Consider the following 19,776-nt stretch of genomic DNA (forward strand, 5'->3'; position numbering starts at 1 on the left):
TTCAATGTTATTTTCAATCCTTGTTTTGAGTTTAACCTTGTAACCTACCCCAAGGAGCTGAAAATCTATTCAAAGTCTGAATTTATTTTTGTCTTCCTCAATTTAGAAGTTGTGAGGAACAGGCAACAAATTGGAACTGAGACCAAGATATGACCACAGGTGATTAGGAGTGGAGCCACTGAGAATGACCCTCAGCCCAAATAAATTTCAAATAAAGATTGTTGAACAAATGGACCAGAATAAATTGGCAACGCTTTTTCAGACCGACTGCCAGGCAGTAGATAATCACAACAGCAAATGACATCAAGAACCTACAAGATAAAGCACTGAAACTTGAGTGAAATTAAGAGTTCTCAAGTTAAGAGCTGTAGGCCATTTCTATTGATGACTGCAGGACCTACTGCAAATAAAACTGGGTTCTGAATAGTGCACGATGGGTATCTTTAAAGGAACCGAAGAAATGTCTTTATGGCTTACATTTCTCTATTAATGTGTCCTTATGTAAATTAAGAGTTATGTTTAATTATCTTCATTTTCATGGGATCCACAATGTTGGTATATGCAACTCTGGCCAACTCAACCGATTCCAAAAGACATTCATTAAATCAGAATTTATTGTCATGAATAGGTCAAGGAATTTGTTGTTTTGCCGAGACATAACAAGTGGAAAATATATATTTTTTTTAAACCGTGCAAAAGATGAGAAAATGAGGTAGTGCCAGTGGTTCATGGCCCATTCAGAAATCTGAGGGCAGAAGGAAAGAAGGGGTTTGTCTTCCGGCTTCTGCACCTCCTTTCTGATGGCAGCAGCGTGAAGAGGGCGTGGTCTGGGTGGTGGGGGTCCTTGAGGATAGGGGTGCTTATGACACCTCCTCTTGTAGAGGTCATTAATGAAGTGAAGACTGATATTCATGATGGCGGTAAAAGTCTATTCCTATCATGTGCATTGGCACCTCCATACCAGACAGGAATGCAACCAAGTAAGAATGCTCTTCACAGGATACCAGCAGAAATTTTCAAGTCTTTGCTGACATACCAAATCTTCATGAGGTATAGCTGCTGGCAAGTGATTGCATTGACATGGAGGCCTCAGGAAAGATCTTTAGAGATGTTGACACCTCAGAATTTGCTGACCCCCTCGATGAGGACTAGTTTGTGTTCTCCTGAAGTCCACAATCAGCTCCTTAGATTTGCTAATGTTGAGTACAAGGCTGTTGTTGTAACTAGTTGATCTTTCTCACTCCTGTACGCTTCCTCGTTGCCGTCTGTGATGCATCGGTGGCTGTGCAATCATCAGGAGATGCCATTTGAATTGCACCTAGGCACACAGTCATGGAGGTGGTGTGAGTAGAGCAGTAGGAGAAGCGCACATCCATTCAGCTCATCCAGTTGAGGCCAGCTCTGAGTAAATACATTCCACCACATTTCTCAATAAAACCTGCCAACTCTCACATGCTCATCAACTCTAACTCATTCTCTGACCATCCACCTCCATTAGAGGCCGAGTCACCAATTAGCCCACCCACAAGAATGTCTTTGGATGGAGCACACAGAAGATGCCCAGATAGTTATGGAGTACATACAACCTCTACATAGGCAGAAGAGGTCAGGACTGAACAGCTTACTGGGACAGAAGCAGCAGAACTACCTGCTGACCTCTGTGCTACTCAATACACTATATAAAAATGGTTTAGATGTTAAGGCTTACAGCATGGGTTATAGAACCATTTGAAAATAAAGAATGAAACAGAGATTTCAAGCTACAATGCTACAATCATGTCCAAGTAAAAAGGAAATCAGATTCAAGTCAATAAAGATAAAGGTTTCATTATTGTCACGTAATTCTAAATTTAGAATGTAACATAAATGAAATTCTTTCACTTTTATCTACTATAAGGCAGACAGAGAGTCGCCACTTTGACCAGCGCCCCTCACCATATAACCACTTACAGCACAGAACAGGCCAGTTCGGCCCTACTAGTCCATGCCGTAGCAAATCCCCACCCTCCTAGTCCCACTGACCAGCACCTGGTCCATACCCCTCTAGTCCCCTCCTATCCATGTAACGATCCAGTCTTTCCTTAAATGTAACCAATGATCCCGCCTCGACCACGTCAGCCGGAAGCTCATTCCACATCCCCACCACCCTCTGCATAAAGAAATTTCCCCTCATGTTCCCCTTATAATTTTCCCCCTTCAATCTTATTGCACATGCAATAATTCAATGATAGATCATCTGATCAATAGACATCCTCTGCTATTCGCATTTGAGAGTTTTGACCTTGAAAAATTCTGCAAAGGAATAATTATTGACAGTATAAAGAAATCAATTTAGAAAGCATTGTGAAAAGGTTGTTGAAGACAAGAGTCCATGGAAGTTCAAGAAGGTTACCGAGACAAGTTAGCAGCTTTCAGTTAAGACAATACTAATTTCGGTATTCCACACACCAAGTTAAAACAAGTTTTTGACAACTGATATGACTGCTGAACAGCACCTGGAATGAATGTCAAATCAAATATTAAATTTATTACCACATCTTCTCAGAATTAGGAATTTTTGTCATAAAATTCAGTGTTTTTGTGGCAGCGTCATAGAGCAAATATACATATTATGACATTACTATATATATTTTTTTTATATATATAAATAAAATATTATAATAATAAAAAAATAATAGTGCACAAAAAGTCAGGCAGTGTCTTTGACTCACTGATTATTTAGAAATCTGATGGCAGTGGGGAGAAGCTGTCCTTGTGGCGCTGAGTGCCTGTCTTTAGGCTCCTGTACTTTTTTTCCTGATGGTAGCAGAGTGAAGAGGGTGGTGGGGGTCTTTGAGGATAGGGGTGGCTTTTATAAGATACTGCCTCATGTAGATGTCCTCAATGGAGTAAAGTCACAGGCCGAGTTAACAACCCTCTGGAGTTTATTCTTGTCCTGAGAGTTGGCATCTCCATACCAACCAATGATGCAACCAACCAGAATGCGTTCTACGGTACACCTGTAAAAGTTAACAAGAATCTTCAGTGACATACTGAATCTCCTCGGACACCTCACAAAGTGTAGCCACCGGCGAGCATTCTTTGTGATTGCATCAACGTGGAGGTTCCAGGACAGATCCTCAGAGATGTTGACACCCAGGAATTTGAGGCTCTTGACCCTCTCCACGACTGAGCCCTCAATAAGGACTTTACTTCCTCCTGAAGTCCACAATCATCTCCTTGGTTTTGTTGATGTTGAGCACAAGTTTGTGATTCTACTGACAACTGTGGTGTCATCAGCACACTTGTAGATCGCATTAGAATTGTACCTGGGCACGCAATCATGGGTGTAAAACAAGTAGAGCAGTGGGCTAAACATGCGTCCCTGGGGTGCACCTGTGTTGATGATCAGTGAGGAGGAGATTTTTTTCCAATTCATCTACTGTGGTCTTCCAATGAGAAAGTCAAGGATTCAGTTGCAGAGTGGGGTACAGAGGCCCAGAGTTTGAAGCTTCTTAACCAGCACTGAGGGAACAATGTATTGAAGGCTATGAAGAGCAGCTGTATGTATGAATTATTGTTTTGAAGGTAATCCAAAGCTGAGTGAAAAGCCAGCGATACTGCATCTGCTGTGGATAGGCAAATTGCAGTGGGTCCAGATCATTACTTAGGCATGTGTTAATTCTGGTCATGACCAGCCTCTCAAAGCATTTTATCACAGTAGAAGTTAGTGCTGCTGGGCTGTAGTTGTTGAGGCAGCCCATGCTACTTTTCTTGGGTGCCAGGACACTTGATGCCCTTTTGAAACAGGTGGGAACCTCTGACTGCCACAATAAGAGGTTGAAAATGTCCGTAAACACTCCAACTAGTTGGTTGACACAGATTTTCAGTTCCCCGCCAGGTACGCGTTGCAAGGGTTCATCCTTTTGAATGATGTTGAGAGACAGATATCACACAGGGTCTTCAGCCTTTTCAGGGATTCTAGTAGGCATTATTTGGTTCTTTTTCTCAAAAAGGGCATACAAGGTGTTCAGCTCATTGGGTAATGAAGCATCGCAGCCATCTATAGTGTTCGCCTTTGCTTTGTAGGCTGTAATGGCCTGCGCACCCTCCCATAGCTGGCGTGCATCTGTCTCGGACTCTAGTTTTCTCTGGAATCGGCACTTTGCTTTGGGGATGGCCTTCCACAGGTCGTACCTGGACTTCTTGTAAAGATCTCAATCCCTAGGTTTTAAACACCCTTATTCTCACCCTCAGCAGGTTGTGGATTCATCCAGGGCTTCTGGTTGGGGAACACCTGGTATTTGCACTTGATTACACACTCATACATGTAAGTCTTGATGAAGACAGTGACACCTGTTACATATTCATTCCTGTCTATGGATGAGATCTTGAATATTTTCCAATCCACCGATTCAAAGCTCCTCTACCTCCCTCAACCACACCTTTGCATCTTCAGCATTGGTGCTGTGGTTGTCAGTCTCTGCTGGATGCCGGGAGTAGAAGTACAGCCAGGTAATCAGACTTACCGAAGAGCAGTTGTGGTATGGCTCAGTATGCATTTTTCATGGTGATAGCAGTGGTCGAGTGTGTTGGTTCCCCTGGTCTGGCATGTGAGGTGCTGGTGGTAGTTTGTCAGAGATTTCTTCACATTGGCAACCCTCCCACAATGACTGGGAAGGCATCCGGATGTGCTGTCTCATGGCTGTTCATCACAATGTTCAGTCTCTCCAGTGCCTGCCTGATGTTAGCCTGGGGTAGAATGCATCAAGATGATGGCATTGAACTCCCTTGGCAGGTAGAATGGGTAACACTTGATTGCCAGATGTTCCAGGTCGGGGGAGCAGGACTGGGACATAACCATCACATTTGTGTACCACAATAATGACACAAACACCACCCTCTCTGGTTTTTCCCAGACACTAGTGTTTGATCAGCGAGATGGAGGGTGTAGCCCTTGGGATGGAATGTCTGCATTTAGCCATGTTCCTGTAAAGCACATCACGCAGCACTCCCTGATGTCTCCCTGGTGTTGAAGTCTGGCTTGGAGTTCATCACGTTTGTTCTCCACAGACTGTACATTGGCCAGGAGAATGGTAGAGAGTGGAAGTCTCAGGTCCTGGCATCTCAGCTTGACCTGTAGACTTTTCTGTGTAGACGTGGTTGGGTCTTCTTTTCTTGGCTTGTGGGTCTGCTGCTGGAGTTGTTATTGTACTTGGAGTTGTTAGTTGTAAACCCCCGCAGAGTTGTCGTTGAACCTGCTTGAGCTGTTTCAAATTCCCGCAGAATTGATGTTATTGTACTTGCGTGAAATGTTTATAAAGGTCCCTCAGTAATCATCAAAATTTTTGGACCAATTTTTGGGTCAAATATGGGGGGGGGGGGTTCACTTTTGACCGTGTTAAGTACCTGCGTCGTTCAAGGAATGAGGAGCTCAGATGGCCAGGACCGGGTCAGATGAGCAGCGGTGGGACCTCAGAAGTCCAGGTGGATGGGGAGCTGGGGATTTAGGAGCTCTGGTAGGCAGGTGGCCAAGGTGAGGATTTGCGGTTGGGGCATCAGGAACTCGGAAGGGCAGGAGGCCAGGGCCTCAGGAGCTTAGATGTGTGCATGGCTAGGGCCTCGGGAGCTCGGATAGGTGGGCAGCCGAAGTGAGGATCCGCAGTCGGTGCCTCGGGAGTGCAGATAGGCAGTGATCAGGGAAACAGTTCCCCACCAGCTTCAAAAGGGCATCAATCAACCTGGTGCCCAAGAGCAGTGTGAGCTTCCTCAATGACTATCGCCCAGTAGTATTAATATCTGCAGTGACAAAATGCTTAGAGTTAACAAAGGTCTGGCCCAACTGCAGTTCACCTATTGTCACAATCACTCCACAGCAGATGCAATATCGCTGGCTCTCCATTCAGCTCTGGATCAGCTCAAAAACATCAACTCATACACACAGCTGCTCTTCATAGGTTGCAGCTCAGCCTTCAACACCATTATTCCGTCAGTGTTGGTGAAGAAGCTACAAACCCTGGGCCTCTGCACCTACCCTTCTGCAACTGGATGCTTAACTTCCACTTTGTAAATACCACAGTCAATACGAATTGGTATAAAACATCTCCTTATAGACTATCAATACTGATGTACCTCAAGGATGCGTGCTTAGCCCACTGCCCTACTCACTATACACCCATGACTGTGTGACCAGGCACAATTCCAATGCTATCCACATTTGCCGATGACACCACAGTTGTCGGCAGAATCACAATCGGCAATGAGGAAGCGTCCAGGAGGGAGATAGATCAGTTCCTTAAGTGGTGACACGCCAACAACCTTCTGCTCAACATTAACAAAAACAAGGTGATGATTATGGACTTCAAGAGGAAGTCAGCAGAACATGATCCAGTCCTCATCAAGCGCTCAGTAGTGGAAAGGGTCAAGAACTTCAAATTCATGGGTGTCAACATCTCCAAGGATATGCCCTGGAGACTCCATGTCAAAGCAATCATGAAGGCGGCTCTCCAACGGCTGTACTTTATGAGGTGTTTGAGGAGATTTGGTATCTCACAGAAGACTCAAAATCTTCTACAGGAGTACATCTTGGCTGGTTGCATCACTGTCCGGTTTGGAGGTGCCAACATTCAGGACAAGAAAAAAACTCCAGAGGGTTGTTAACTCAGCCAGCAACATCACAGGCACCAGACTCCACTCCGTCAAGGACACCTACAAAGGTGGTGTCTTAAGAAAGTAGCTTCTATCCTCAAGGATCCCCACCACCCATGCCATGCCCTTCTTTTTACTATCATGGGGGAAAAGGTACAGGAGCCTAAAGACAAGCACTCAGAGGCACAAGGTCAGCTTCTTCCCCGCTGCAATCAGATTCCTGATTAGTCAGGGCATGAAGGGTTATAACAAGAAGGTTAGGGAGAGTGGCTGAGAATGAGGATGGATCAGCTCATCATAGAATAAAGGGGCAGACTCGATGGGGCAATTGGTCTACATCAGCTCCTATATCTTGTGGTTTCCAATACTTGCCTTCAAAAGGCAAGGGGATTGAGAATATGGGACATCACATTGCAATTATACAAAACCATGGCAAGACCACACTTCTGGTCACCATATTATACACAGCATTTATTAGGATTAAATTCCATCTAAAATAGCTCCATCCAATTTAGCCGGATGATCCAAATTTACACTTTTTTTTATATATATACATCAAAATCACAAGATAGAACAAGTCAACTGAGAAATGCTTATGGGTCTGCAGAAAAAACATCCCTAGGTCACAAGCTACCTTTTTGATCTGTGGCCATTCTCCTACACAAACCTCCAACCATTTGATCACAGCCTTGTCCTGGCAACCATGTCTTCAAAATGACTCTTATCAACATTACTAGAGAAGGTTTCTGGAGTCACCTTGGTAAGAGGCTTATCATTTTGGGTTCAGAAGAGCAGCTTGTTCCTCCAAACTTCTATTGAAGAACACAAGCTAAATTTTAAATTCACTTAATGGTCTTTCGCCCAACAGTTACTCATTCTAGAAATGGATTTTTAGAATTAATTCTAACTACATGCACAGACTTACTGAATAAAACTTCCCAATCATGTCCTGAGAATGAGCATTAGGAGGGACAAAAATCCCTTGATAAGATGGAATTTCAAACTTTAAATTTGTCTCTCCTTTGCAATTATATTTCAAGAATAAAGTGTGCTATTTCAACACCACGTAAGCAATGGTGCAACAAAAGGCTAGAGTTAACATTCACTCAATGTCCTTGGGCGAATCCATAATGTCTCACTCATCAGGAAACCTGCACTCGAAATGTTGGTCCAAATTATACAAATCAATTTCAGAGCTTTTCTTTTCCACGTTAAAACAATTTAAAATGGAATTACTTGCATTGTACCAGGTGAGACCGCACCTGGAGTACTGTGTCCAGTTCTGGTCTCCGTATTTGAGGGAGGATATACTGGCTTTGGAGACGGTCCAGAGGAGGTTTACTAGGTTGATCCCTGGGATGAAGGGGTTGACTTATGATGAAAGATTAAATCGTCTAGGATTGTATTTGCTCGAGTTCAGAAGAATGAGAGGAGATCTTACAGAAGCATATAGGATTATGAAGGGTATGGATAGGATAGATGTAGGAAGGTTTTTTGAGCTGGCCGGGGAAACCAAAACGAGAGGACATAGTCTCAAGATTCGGGGGGAGTAGATTTAGGCCAGAGATGAGGAAAAATAGTTTTTCCCAGAGAGTAGTGAATGTTTGGAATTCTCTAACCAGGGAAGTGGTTGAGGCTGCCTCATTAAACATATTTAAAATTCAGTTAGATAAATTTTTACATGATAGAGGAATTAGGGGATATGGGGACAAGGCAGGTAGGTGGAGTTAGATCATAAATTAGATCAGCCATGATCGTATTGAATGGCAGAGAAGGCTCGATGGGCCATTTTTGGCCACCTCCTGTTCCTACTTCCTATGTTGATGCAAAACGTGCAGTCTAAAATCCATAGGTCAGCTTAAAACAGTCCACACTTCTTCATATTCAAATACTTAAACTAGTATGTGAAGTTTGAAATAAAAGTATTTTCATTGTTGACAATCTAATGAGGCATTAGTAACATTTTATGATTTAGTCAAACAGTTACAGCCCATTCCTAATTAACTAATTTAGCTTATAATGGCTTCTAATTTAGTAGAGTACAAGACAGAACAACTCTTAAATTAAGGAAGTCCAAATTATGGTCATCTAAAGTACAGCATGAATGTGGTCCATATATTGGTCCACTCCAACATCCCTCTCCTTATATAATCTCCTCGCATTGTTGAAAATGTTGAATGAGCAGCATGAGAGAGTTGTGGAGATAATTTCACCCAAGATGGAAAGAGGTGGTACTGGGGTGAAGGCAGAATTATAACAAAAAATAACTGTCGATGAGGACAAGAGCAGATGGCAGCATTGGCAATGAGGGAAGGAGGTCCATCAGTCATATTGGTAAGCTGATAAAAATACAGAGAAATTAGACTCCAGCCTCTTAGTAAAGATCTCCAATATAATACACAAACATACTGGAGAAGCCCAGCAGGTCATGCAGCATCCATAGAAAGTAAAGGGTAACCACCATTTTGAGCCTGATCCCTTCAAAATGGTGGTTACCCTTTACTTCCTATGAATGCTACATGGCCCGCTGAGTTTCTCCAGGACATTTGTGTATTACACTCAACTCTAGCATCTGCTTTGTTTTAACTAAGATCTGCCGTGTTCTCATCTCATCCATGTGTGTACTCAGAGGTCTCTAGACATCAATGTAGATGATGCACTGAAGTACCAGGACCAATTGTGACCCTTCAAGCCTTAAAACATTCTGGACTTGCTTCAGTCTCCTTCAGTACTTCTGCCCTGTCCTATTCAAACTAGATACCAACCTCCCTTGTCTTCTTTCCGAGCTAAACACCATCTCAGGTGATTGCTAAGCACGTTTCCAAATCATTCCGCATACAATGAAAAAATAGCAATGTGCATTGTAGTTAAAGTATCTGCCTCAAGATTAGAAATGATGTTTTAATCTACTATTGCAAATGAAGCAAATGTGATGGTAGGAATGAAGTTAGATCACAAAACCGAGCAGTTTTGGTAAAAAAAAAACACTGTAGAAAGAGCAAAGGGAAAAAAAAATGCAAAAGCAGGAGTCTAGGACAAACTTTGGAGAAAACAAATCCAAGTCATCTCAAAAGATAGGGTTATGCTTAGTCTCGAGGCATGGCGTAACTTACGTGAATCCTCTCCCATACATAATAACAGTGACTAAATCCACACCAGGATAACAGTACAAGTTGTAAATGATAATATGTCAAATTTCAAATTTTGGAATTTTATATTTTAGCCAAGTAAAATATGGGCAGGTTTCGTATTACATAAAATTCCTTCATGGTTTATATACATCCACAAACCTTTGCAAGTCGTGCTCTCTTGATTAGATCATTGAGTTTTCGCAAAGCAGCATTTCGGGGGAGACTCTGGATATCTCTAAACAAATCCCGTTCTTCTGCCTCAAAAAGTTTGCGATTGTCTGGGATTAGAAGAGGGCGAGACCAGAACGAGCCAATGTGCACCCGAATTACTTCAGGTGTATTGATGATTTTGCCCAGAGACCACATAAGAGCACCATAAACACGCATTAATTGCTGGGTCTCAATCTGATCTGCCTTGTTCAACACCACACGCATCTTATCTTCATGATTCTTCATTGCTTTGATAACTTGGGAAAATTCATCAGAAATATCCAGTTTATGAGCATCAAACAGTAGGATAATGCGGTCAACTCGTTCTGCAAACCATTCCAATACAGCAGCAAAATCATAACCTGTAAAAGATAAGCAAATTGAAGTCAATTTTTTTTTTTTTTTTAAAAAGAATATTTTAGAATTAGACCTTTAAGTCAGAGGAAAGCATAGGCCAATGAGTTGATCCCAGCTCACAATACAGCAATCTCAATGATCTCATCCCTTCTTCGTCTTACAAATTATTCTCCCAAATACCTCTTCAGTTTCCTTTAAATGACACAAATCAATTCTCCTCCTGTTGATTTTGCACTCAATAGCTATGACACTCCGCACACAAAAATGTATTCCACCCCCCCACAAACTCCTCCCTTGAAAACAAAAGTATCACTCAAATTCTTTAGCTCCAGATTTTAAATATCTATCCTAATCACTGTTCACTTTAATAGACAAGAGGGGTGGGACAGAAGCTCATAATGAGAAGAAAGTGGGAAAGAGTAACTTAAGTGTGTTGTGAAATGACAAGAGCGAATAACTTCAACGCCATCTACATTATTCTATCCAATTTGAATGAGCTGATTTTGATTACTAATGTTACCATACTGTTAAAAATAAAACCTTTTAATGCAAGGGAGTCACATGCAAACATTTGTAACATTTCAGATTTTGAATGTGTACTTTTTGCAAATCCATTTATTACTGACATAAAATGGCATATTAATACATCATGCAAAGATAAATTTTTATCTTCAGTTATTACATTCTTACCAGCTTTTTTTAGATTCAAAGTCTTACATGACAGAAATAGGCTCACAGGGCCAGCTGTCCATGCCAAATAACGTCCTTCAACCCCATACCCCTCCAAACCCCTCCAACTAACTAGTTATCCAAGTGTTCCTTGAAAAGATACAAACTGCTCCCTCACTTTATCCATGTCCTTCATGATTTTATAGACCTCGATAAGATTCCCTCTCAACCTCCCAAAACAGGTCTAGTTTTTCCAGCATCTCACAATGACTCAACTTTCCTAATCACAACAACTTTTAAACCTCTTCCGTACCCTTTCCAAATTTATGTTATAAGCCCAGAGGACCCCAAAACGCAGCAGCAATAGATATTCACCAAGACAAATGGTTACTTAAACAAAAGTTGCTTTTAATTTTCTTTAAACATGAAAACAGGATCAAACTTTAACTTAACCCCCTTCTAATTCTAAGCAGACGTGTATGTAATGTGTGTGTAAGTTCAGAAAAAAGTTATTTGATTCACCATCCAATCTCACTTCTCACACCTCCAAGTCCACCGGTATCAGGTAATTCTTATACTGTGCACAAAATTTAATACCAGTCTTTGGTACTTGAAAGGTAAATGGTTACCACTCAGGAAGGTTCTTGTCAGTTTTTAGAGAGATTTGTTGCTCATTGGACCCCACAACTGATTCCTTCTGATCAGCCACTTCAGTGTCTTGCCGATCTGGGCTCATAACATTATCACAAACCCATCTGCCTCTCCCTGATACATAAAACAAAGAATTTTGCTGGATCAAGTGTAGTACACTGGAAGTTGCTAAGGTCAAGTGTAGTACACACAGGTGGCTAGAGAAACTCAGGTCATGAAGCATCTATGGGAAGCAGAAAGCAGTTGACATTTTGACCACTTCTACAGGTGTGGCAAAAATCAGGCAGATGGCCAAATTCAAAGGTGGGGGAAGTGAGGGGAAAGAGGAGGAGCATAGGCTAGCAGATGATCGGGAGAAGAGAAAGGAACAGAGATGTGAGCAGAGATAAGATAGCTCTGATTGAAGGAGGGGAAAGAGATGACAAAGGGTTGAGGAAAAAAGTGAGAGATTGGGGGAGATAGTTAATGCAAATGAGGGGTCAATATTGATGCCATCCGATTTCAAGGAACAACACTTTGTCATCCCTTTTAGCAATCTCACTAAAAGGGATGACAAAGTGTTGTCCTCCAAATCACGAAGCCATGGACAGTGTGGCATTGGAGTATGGAATTTAATTGTTATTGCTTTAAACAGAACGAAGTGCTCAATGAGGCAATACCCTATCTGCATCCAGTCTCCATATTGTAAAGGAGGCTGCATTGGGAGCACCGATTACATGCCGCCTTTCACTTTCTGATCTAACATCGAATCCATGAAAGCATCATGCTTGCAATAAAATGATACGAGTCACTAAGTGATAAAAATAACAAAACAGTTGTAAGATTAAAAGTTGGTGTTGAAGTGGAGCCCATTGATTTGAATGGCCAAACAAGATATTGGGTTTTCTGGAGGCTTTGTGCTATATTAAATTAATAAAATCAAAAAGTTAAAGAAAAATTTGGAACTTTAAACTACAGTTGAAAAATAAAATAGATCATAATTAATTGCAGCGTCTGCAAGATTTGAAGCTAAATTGTCACACAGATGTGCAGAATTGGCCAAGTTGCATACATACACATAGATGGGTCCAGAGAGGAGAGTTATTTGGCAACTATCAAGTCAAGTCAAATTTACTGTCAACTGATTGCACAAGTACAACCTGATGAAACAGCGTTCTCCGGTCCTCTGTGCAAAATTGGTCACTACAAGCACAGGATTCCTCTTATCGTCACGTGCCTCCACATCCAACATATCCTCCTCTGCCATCTACTACGTGATACCACCACAAGACAGACATTTTCCTCCCCTCCTTCCACAGTGATCGCTCCCTCCATAACTCCCTTGTCCACTCCTCCCTCCCCACTAATCATCCCCTTGGGACCTATCCCCATGTGCAGGAGATGCTCCACTTGCATCCACACATCCTCCCTTTGGGGCCTCATACAGTCCTTCCAAGTGAAGAAACATTTTCACTTGTGAATCTTCAGGGATCATCTACTGCATCCAATCCTTAAGTTGTGGTCTCCTCTACATCGGAGAGATTGGACACAGTCTGGGAGATCGTTTTGTTGAGCAATTTGGCTCTATCCACTGCAATAGCGTGGATTTCTCAGAGGCCACCCATTTCAATTCTCCATCCCATTCCCTTGCTGACATGTCTGTTCATGGTCTCATGTACTGCCAGACTGAGACCACCCATAAATTGGAGTAACACCACCTCATCTTCTGACTGTGCACCCTCCAACTGGATGGCATTAATACAGACTTCTCTGGCTTTCATTAAAACCCACTCCGACTTCCCCCGTTGCCTTTCCATATTTCTGTCTCTCCATTCTGATTCCTTTCACACAAACATGATTTTTTTTTAAACCTCGTCCCTTACCATATCCAATTAATACCTTTTGTTGGTCTGGATTCTTCCCCCATTGTTTGAATTCTGAGACTCAAATTTCCTGCTTCTCACTTATTCCTTAAAGAAGGGCTCAGCCCCAAAACATTGGCAATAAATCTTCGTCTCCTGTGGATGCTGAAACAAATGGCTGAATAAAAGCTCTCATGACTGGAAAGAGAATATACACTTTTATTAGGGTAGGGTCTTATAATGGTCTTTAAAAGATCTCAAGGTTTAGGCAAAAAAAAACAGGGTTTTATATATATATATATATATGGGGTGGGGGGGGGGGGAGAAAGCTGGGAGGTGGAGCCAGCCATTAGTATAACACATCATCAGTGAATCTCAGTTCACTGTATTCACCCCTTCCTGCAGGATTTTGGGTCTATGGATTTCATAATAAAACATTGATTTCAAAAAAGAATTTAAAAATATACAGTTATTTACAAATTTAAGCAATCTGCGGGTCTGGAGATCCTGGTGGAGCGCCTCAGCATGGGAGGGCCTTGGGCTCCTTGGGTCTCCTGTCCCCTTGTGAGGGAGAAGTGGAGGTTGGGGTCTCCGGCTCTACAGTGGAAGGAGGTGCACTTTCCTCCTGAATCGGATCCCCTGAGGCCCTGACTCTGAGTGGCAAGAATGAGCTCTGCAGATCGTAGGGCACTCGAGGCAACAGACCCTCTGTTCCAGCAGGTGCCAGATCCCTGATGGAAACTGTGTCCTCCCTGCCATCCAAGTACTCCACGTGGGATTGGTGTGGTGCAGTTTGACCCTTTCCACCAGGGTGTCAGTCTTGCTGCTCCTCACGTGCTTCCTGAGAAGGACCGGACCAGGAGTGGTGAGCCAGGTTGGGAGTGGGGTTCCCAATGTTGACGTTCTCCCAAAATTGAATAGGAACTCATGAGTAGTGTTGGTGGCTGTATATAGTAGCGACCAGATGGAATGGAGTGCCTTAGAAAGAACTTCCTGCCAACGTGAGACTGGAAAGCCTCTCGACTTGAGGGCCAATTTGACAGCCTTCCAGACTGTGATGTTTTCTTTTTCAACCTGCCCATTCCCCCAGGGGTTTAGTTAATAGTCCTGCTGGATGCAATGCTCCTTGCCAGCAGGTACTAATGTAGGTCTTCGCTCATAAAAGATGAGCCCCGGTTGCTATGTATATAGCCAGGATACCAAAACAAGACGAAAATGGAATCTAGGGCCATTATGACTGATGAAGTGGATGTGTCTGGACATGGGATGGTGAACAGGAAGCGGGAGTACTCATCAATGGTAGAGAGGAAGAAAGTGTTGCCAATCATGGAGGGGAGAGGTCCTTTAAAATCAACACTGAGCTGCTGGAAGGGCCTGGATGACAATCAGGTGCATGCTTGCAGGACGGTAGAAGTGAGGCTTGCACTCTGCGCAGACCTGGCAAGACCTGGTCATTTCCCTGACATCTTCCATGGAGTAGGGCAGATTGTGCGCCTTGACAAAATGAGCCATGCAAGTAACCCCTGGATGGCAGAGCTCATTATGCAGAGACCACAGTTGACTGGTGTGTGCAGGGGCACAACTTCTTTTAGGTAAGGCATCTGGAGATCATTAAGAGCTCCTGGCCAATAGGTGATGTCATATTCGTAGGTGTATAGCTTGGTCCTCCACCTAGCAATCTTGTCATTTTTGATTCTGCTCCTCTTAACATTATTAAACATAAATGCAACCAAGCGCTAGTCAATGAGGAGCATAAATTTCCTATTAGCCAGGTAGTGTCTCCAGTGCCTCACCGCTTCTACAATAGCTTGAGCCTCCTTTTCCACAGAGAGGTTCCAGAGTTTGCAGCCTTATAATGATAGAGTAGAGTAGAGCCTGTGACAATTAGGCATTTAGTGGAGTGTCCATTTACCTTCACTGTCACTATGGAGTTGCTGAGCTGGTGAAGTCTGTCTGATCTAGAACCATTAAGGCTAGGACTCCAGAGACTCCGTACTCCTCACTCGAGTGGTCCGCCCCATCCTGGGTCAACCTCGTGGTGCAGCAAGATAGCCGCCTTCCTTCCTCCCCAACGACGATGGCGCCGAGTTTGAATTTAAGACATGGCAAGATGGCCACCAAGTTTTTTTGCGCTGTTTTCTTGCAGCCACCTTTCTTCAGCGTGTAGCACAGCAAGTGGGTTCAGGCGAATACTAGGCCGATGGCTTGGAGCTGGAATCAGATCCGGGAGCAGGGCAGGCTGTGGACTTCCCTGAGCTTTCCCTTGCACAGCAAACCCTCTCCCAATGTCCTTTCTTACCACAGCTGGAGCAAATTGAGTCTTTAGCAAGGCAAAGAGGTCAGGGGTGGCTCTTGCTGCAGAAAAAGCATTCCCTAGCGCAGAAATTGGCAGCCGTTGGGGCAGCTGTAACAGGAGCAGTCAGTCCTTGGAAAGGGATCACGTGGGTGAGCGAGCTCGCTAGCTTTGAGGTCGTTGATCTCAAGCTTGGCCTGTTCCAGCAATTTGGCCAGTTCAATGTGGTCCTTCTTACCTGACTCGAGCAGTAACTGCCTCATGTACCTCGAGCGGACCCCCGCAACTAGAGTCTCCCAGATCAATTCTTCGTCACGAACACAGCCTGTAGCTGTTTCGTTCTTGCACTTCTTGGCAAGTGTCCACAGATCAAGCAGGTAATCATCGATGGTCTCTCTTGGTCATTGGTGACATAGAGCAAGTCGGTTCCTCGCTAGGACCTTGATTTATGATTTCAGGTACCTAGCCTTCAGTGCCTCGCTGGCAGCATCATATGTAGTGCAGTTCTTGATGACTGCATACCCTTTTGTTCCTACCCTGGAAATGAGTGCGGACCTCCCGAGTTCAATGATGTGGAAGAAGTCTCTAGTCCTGGAAGAAGTCCAGCCAGTACGTGAACTCCTCAGCTATGTTAGGGAGCATCCCTGGCTTAAGCAGCACTTCCATCTTCTAGGGAATAAGCTAATCAAATTGTAGCATGAATATAAGTTCTCACAACTGGAAGAACATATGATATATTAGCAATTCTGAGGATAGGGTCTTTCAGTGGTCATCAGAAGGGCTCAGGATTTAGGCGGGAAATCAGGGTTAGATACAAGTAGGTGGGGGTGGAGCCAGCCATCAGTAGAACACCCCATCAGTAAATCTCAGTTCACTGTGCAGAGTTCCTCTATTATTTTGGTGTGTTTTTATCTACAATCACAACATCTGCAGACTTTCAGATTTCATTCTCAACACACATACAAACATACATGAGGCAAACATATATATATAAATATATATATATATATAAATATATATATATATAAATATATATATATAAAAATATATATATATAAAAATATATATATATAAAAATATATATATAAATATATATATATATATATATAAAAATATATATATAAATATATATATATAAAAATATATATATATATAAATATATATATATATATATATAAAAATATATATATAAATATATATATAAATATATAAATATATATATATATATATAAAAATGTATATATATATATATATATATAAATATATATATATATATATAAAAGTCTCAAATGGTTAGCACAAACAAATCTTACATTTGTTCAGCGTTCTCACTCCCCATGGGAAAATGTTGTTTCTTAGTCTGATGGCGTTAGCTCTGATACTCCTGTCTCTCTTTCCCAATGGGCATAACTGAAAGATGGTAGGTCCTCGATGATTTTGCACACCCTTTTGAATCATTCCGGCGTATCACGTCGATGAGGGAAGGGAGAGGGCGGTTGGGGGAAAAGGAGACTCCAGCGATCCTCTGTCACTCTTATGGACCCGAGGATTGACCTCTGGTCCAATTCTCTGCAACAAATGTATTACACTGTGATGCAGCCGGCCAGGATAGTCTCCATAGAACACCTGTAGAAGGTTGACATTATGGTGGCCAGTAGCCTTTCCTGCTTCAGTCTTCCCTGGAACAAAGCTATTAGTATATTTTTTTACGCCTATAACATGCACACAATTAATCAGGTGTGGGAAAGTTGAACTGGCAATTTATAGTGAGCATGAGAACGCAATAGTGGCAGTGAAAGAACGTGCACAATTTATAGCAGACATGGGAAATTTTAATCTTGGGAATACCTCTTTGTACTGAATGCCATGGTATTCCTATAAACAGGACATTCTGGATTGGGCACTGCACCATCATTGTTAATTATCCAGACCCATCTTTGAGAGAGGAGATTAACATATCAAGTGTTTCTGATTTGAGGCAGTTAGAATTAAAGTCCTGCTTCACCCTGAAGCCCATCTTCGATCTATTTAATTGATTCCTCGCCAAAACTTGTTACTGTATTGCAGCAGGATATCATCTATATAAATGGATGATACACATCTCTAGTGGAGTTGATTGGGTGTTAATTGCAGGCGATTAACTGTGGCAGATATTTTATGTGCTCTGTTTCATTTCCCATTTAAATACCAGATGAAATTTAGAATGTTACACCTGCACATTAAATGCATGTGGCATATATATTAAAAAATATGTATATGTGTGTATGTATATGTGTGTATGTATATGTGTGTATGTATATGTGTGTATGTATATGTGTGTATGTATATGTGTGTATGTATATGTGTGTATGTATATGTGTGTATGTATATGTGTGTATGTATATGTGTGTATGTATATGTGTGTATGTATATGTGTGTATGTATATGTGTGTATGTATATGTGTGTATGTATATGTGTGTATGTATATGTGTGTATGTATATGTGTGTATGTATATGTGTGTATGTATATGTGTGTATGTATATGTGTGTATGTATATGTGTGTATGTATATGTGTGTATGTATATGTGTGTATATTTATATGTATACGTATATGTATTTATATGTATACGTATATATATGTATACGTATATGTGTATATATATTTTTTTTTAATTTATACACACACACACACTATGATTTTGTGCACCTTATATACATGCACACGTTATTTGAGTGAAAATGTGGTAGTTCAGCTTTTTTTGCCTTGTTTATTAATCAATGACCTCTCATCTATTCTTTCATCCCTCTTTCTCTCCTTGCATTCGGAGATGGCACTCATAGACGAACAATAGTACTCCACACACTCTACATGGTCTTTCATGACGGAGGATTTTAACATAATGGAGGAAAGAGACTGTACATACTGGAATCCAAGAGTAATAAAACCAACTACTGGAGGAAATTAGCAGATCACACATTTCCCTCCATAGATAATGAAGAGTTGCTGCAGCGTACATCACTCGTGGCAAACAGCCCCCACTTGTATCACCGGGACAGCCGTGAGAAGATGGCGCCATCAGAGGACCTCAGTGTCTCATGGCATAGGCCAAAGCCCGCGCCTCGGGCGAGCATGATGATATCACTACTGACACAGGGCAGAGCTCACACTGCCCAGACTGTTTTCTGGCCTCCCAATATGGACACAACAACAATCAATGCGGTCACGGTGAAAATCTACCCCCCCCCCTTCTGGACACATCACCCACGCACTTGGTTCGGGCAGGCAGGGGCGCAGTTTCACCTCAAACACATCACCTCAGATGCCACAATGTTCTACCACATCGTCAGCGTGCTCAATGAAGAAACCACAACTAGGGTAGACAACATCCACAACCCACTGGAGGAAGTTAAGTTCTTCGCTCTCAGAAGCTTCCTCCTCGGGACCTTCGGCAGCACGCCGCCACGCTCCTACACTTGGATAGTGTAGGCAACAGAACCCCATCTGCCCTCATGGACGAGATGCTGGTGCTGGAGGGCCACAGACCCTGCTTGATGTTTGAACAGGCTTTCCTTGAGCAGATGGCGGAGGACATCCAACACCTGCTGGCAGATGAGGATTTCTCAGACCCACGCGGAGTCACAGGCGCACAGATGTGCTCTGGTGGACCAAGCGAGAAAACTAGGCCGCCCTCAGCCGGGTCACCCGCCCAGGACCCAATCGGCCGCAGGTGCCCCCCCCAGCACAAACCAGAAGAACACCACGCCACCTGGTGTTTCTACCATCAACGCTGGGGGCCCCAAGCCCGCAAGTGCAGGCAGCCCTGTTTACTTCAGGGAAACAACCCAGCCAGCCATCGTTAATGGCTGCGACGGCTGGCCACACTAACAGCTGCCTGCATGCGATTGATAAGTCCAGTGGCCAGCGTTTCCAAGTAGATACTGGAGCAGAACTGAGTGTGCTTCCCCCAACTGCCCTCAAGACCCGTACCCGCGCATGGGGTCCATTTCACCAGGCC

General features: G+C 42.8%; 1 protein-coding gene across 1 annotated transcript in view; it reads right to left on the reverse strand.

The window, feature by feature from the left end:
* Positions 1-19,776, reverse strand: part of LOC138737176 (EH domain-containing protein 3) — a 125,949-nt gene that overhangs the window by 15,700 nt on the left and 90,473 nt on the right. Inside the window, exon 4 of the mRNA XM_069887785.1 lies at positions 9,918-10,330. Coding sequence (XP_069743886.1) covers positions 9,918-10,330 — 413 coding nt within the window. The remainder of the gene's footprint in view (positions 1-9,917; positions 10,331-19,776) is intronic.

Source organism: Narcine bancroftii, chromosome 6 (assembly GCF_036971445.1).
Source record: "Narcine bancroftii isolate sNarBan1 chromosome 6, sNarBan1.hap1, whole genome shotgun sequence".
NCBI lineage: Eukaryota > Metazoa > Chordata > Chondrichthyes > Torpediniformes > Narcinidae > Narcine > Narcine bancroftii.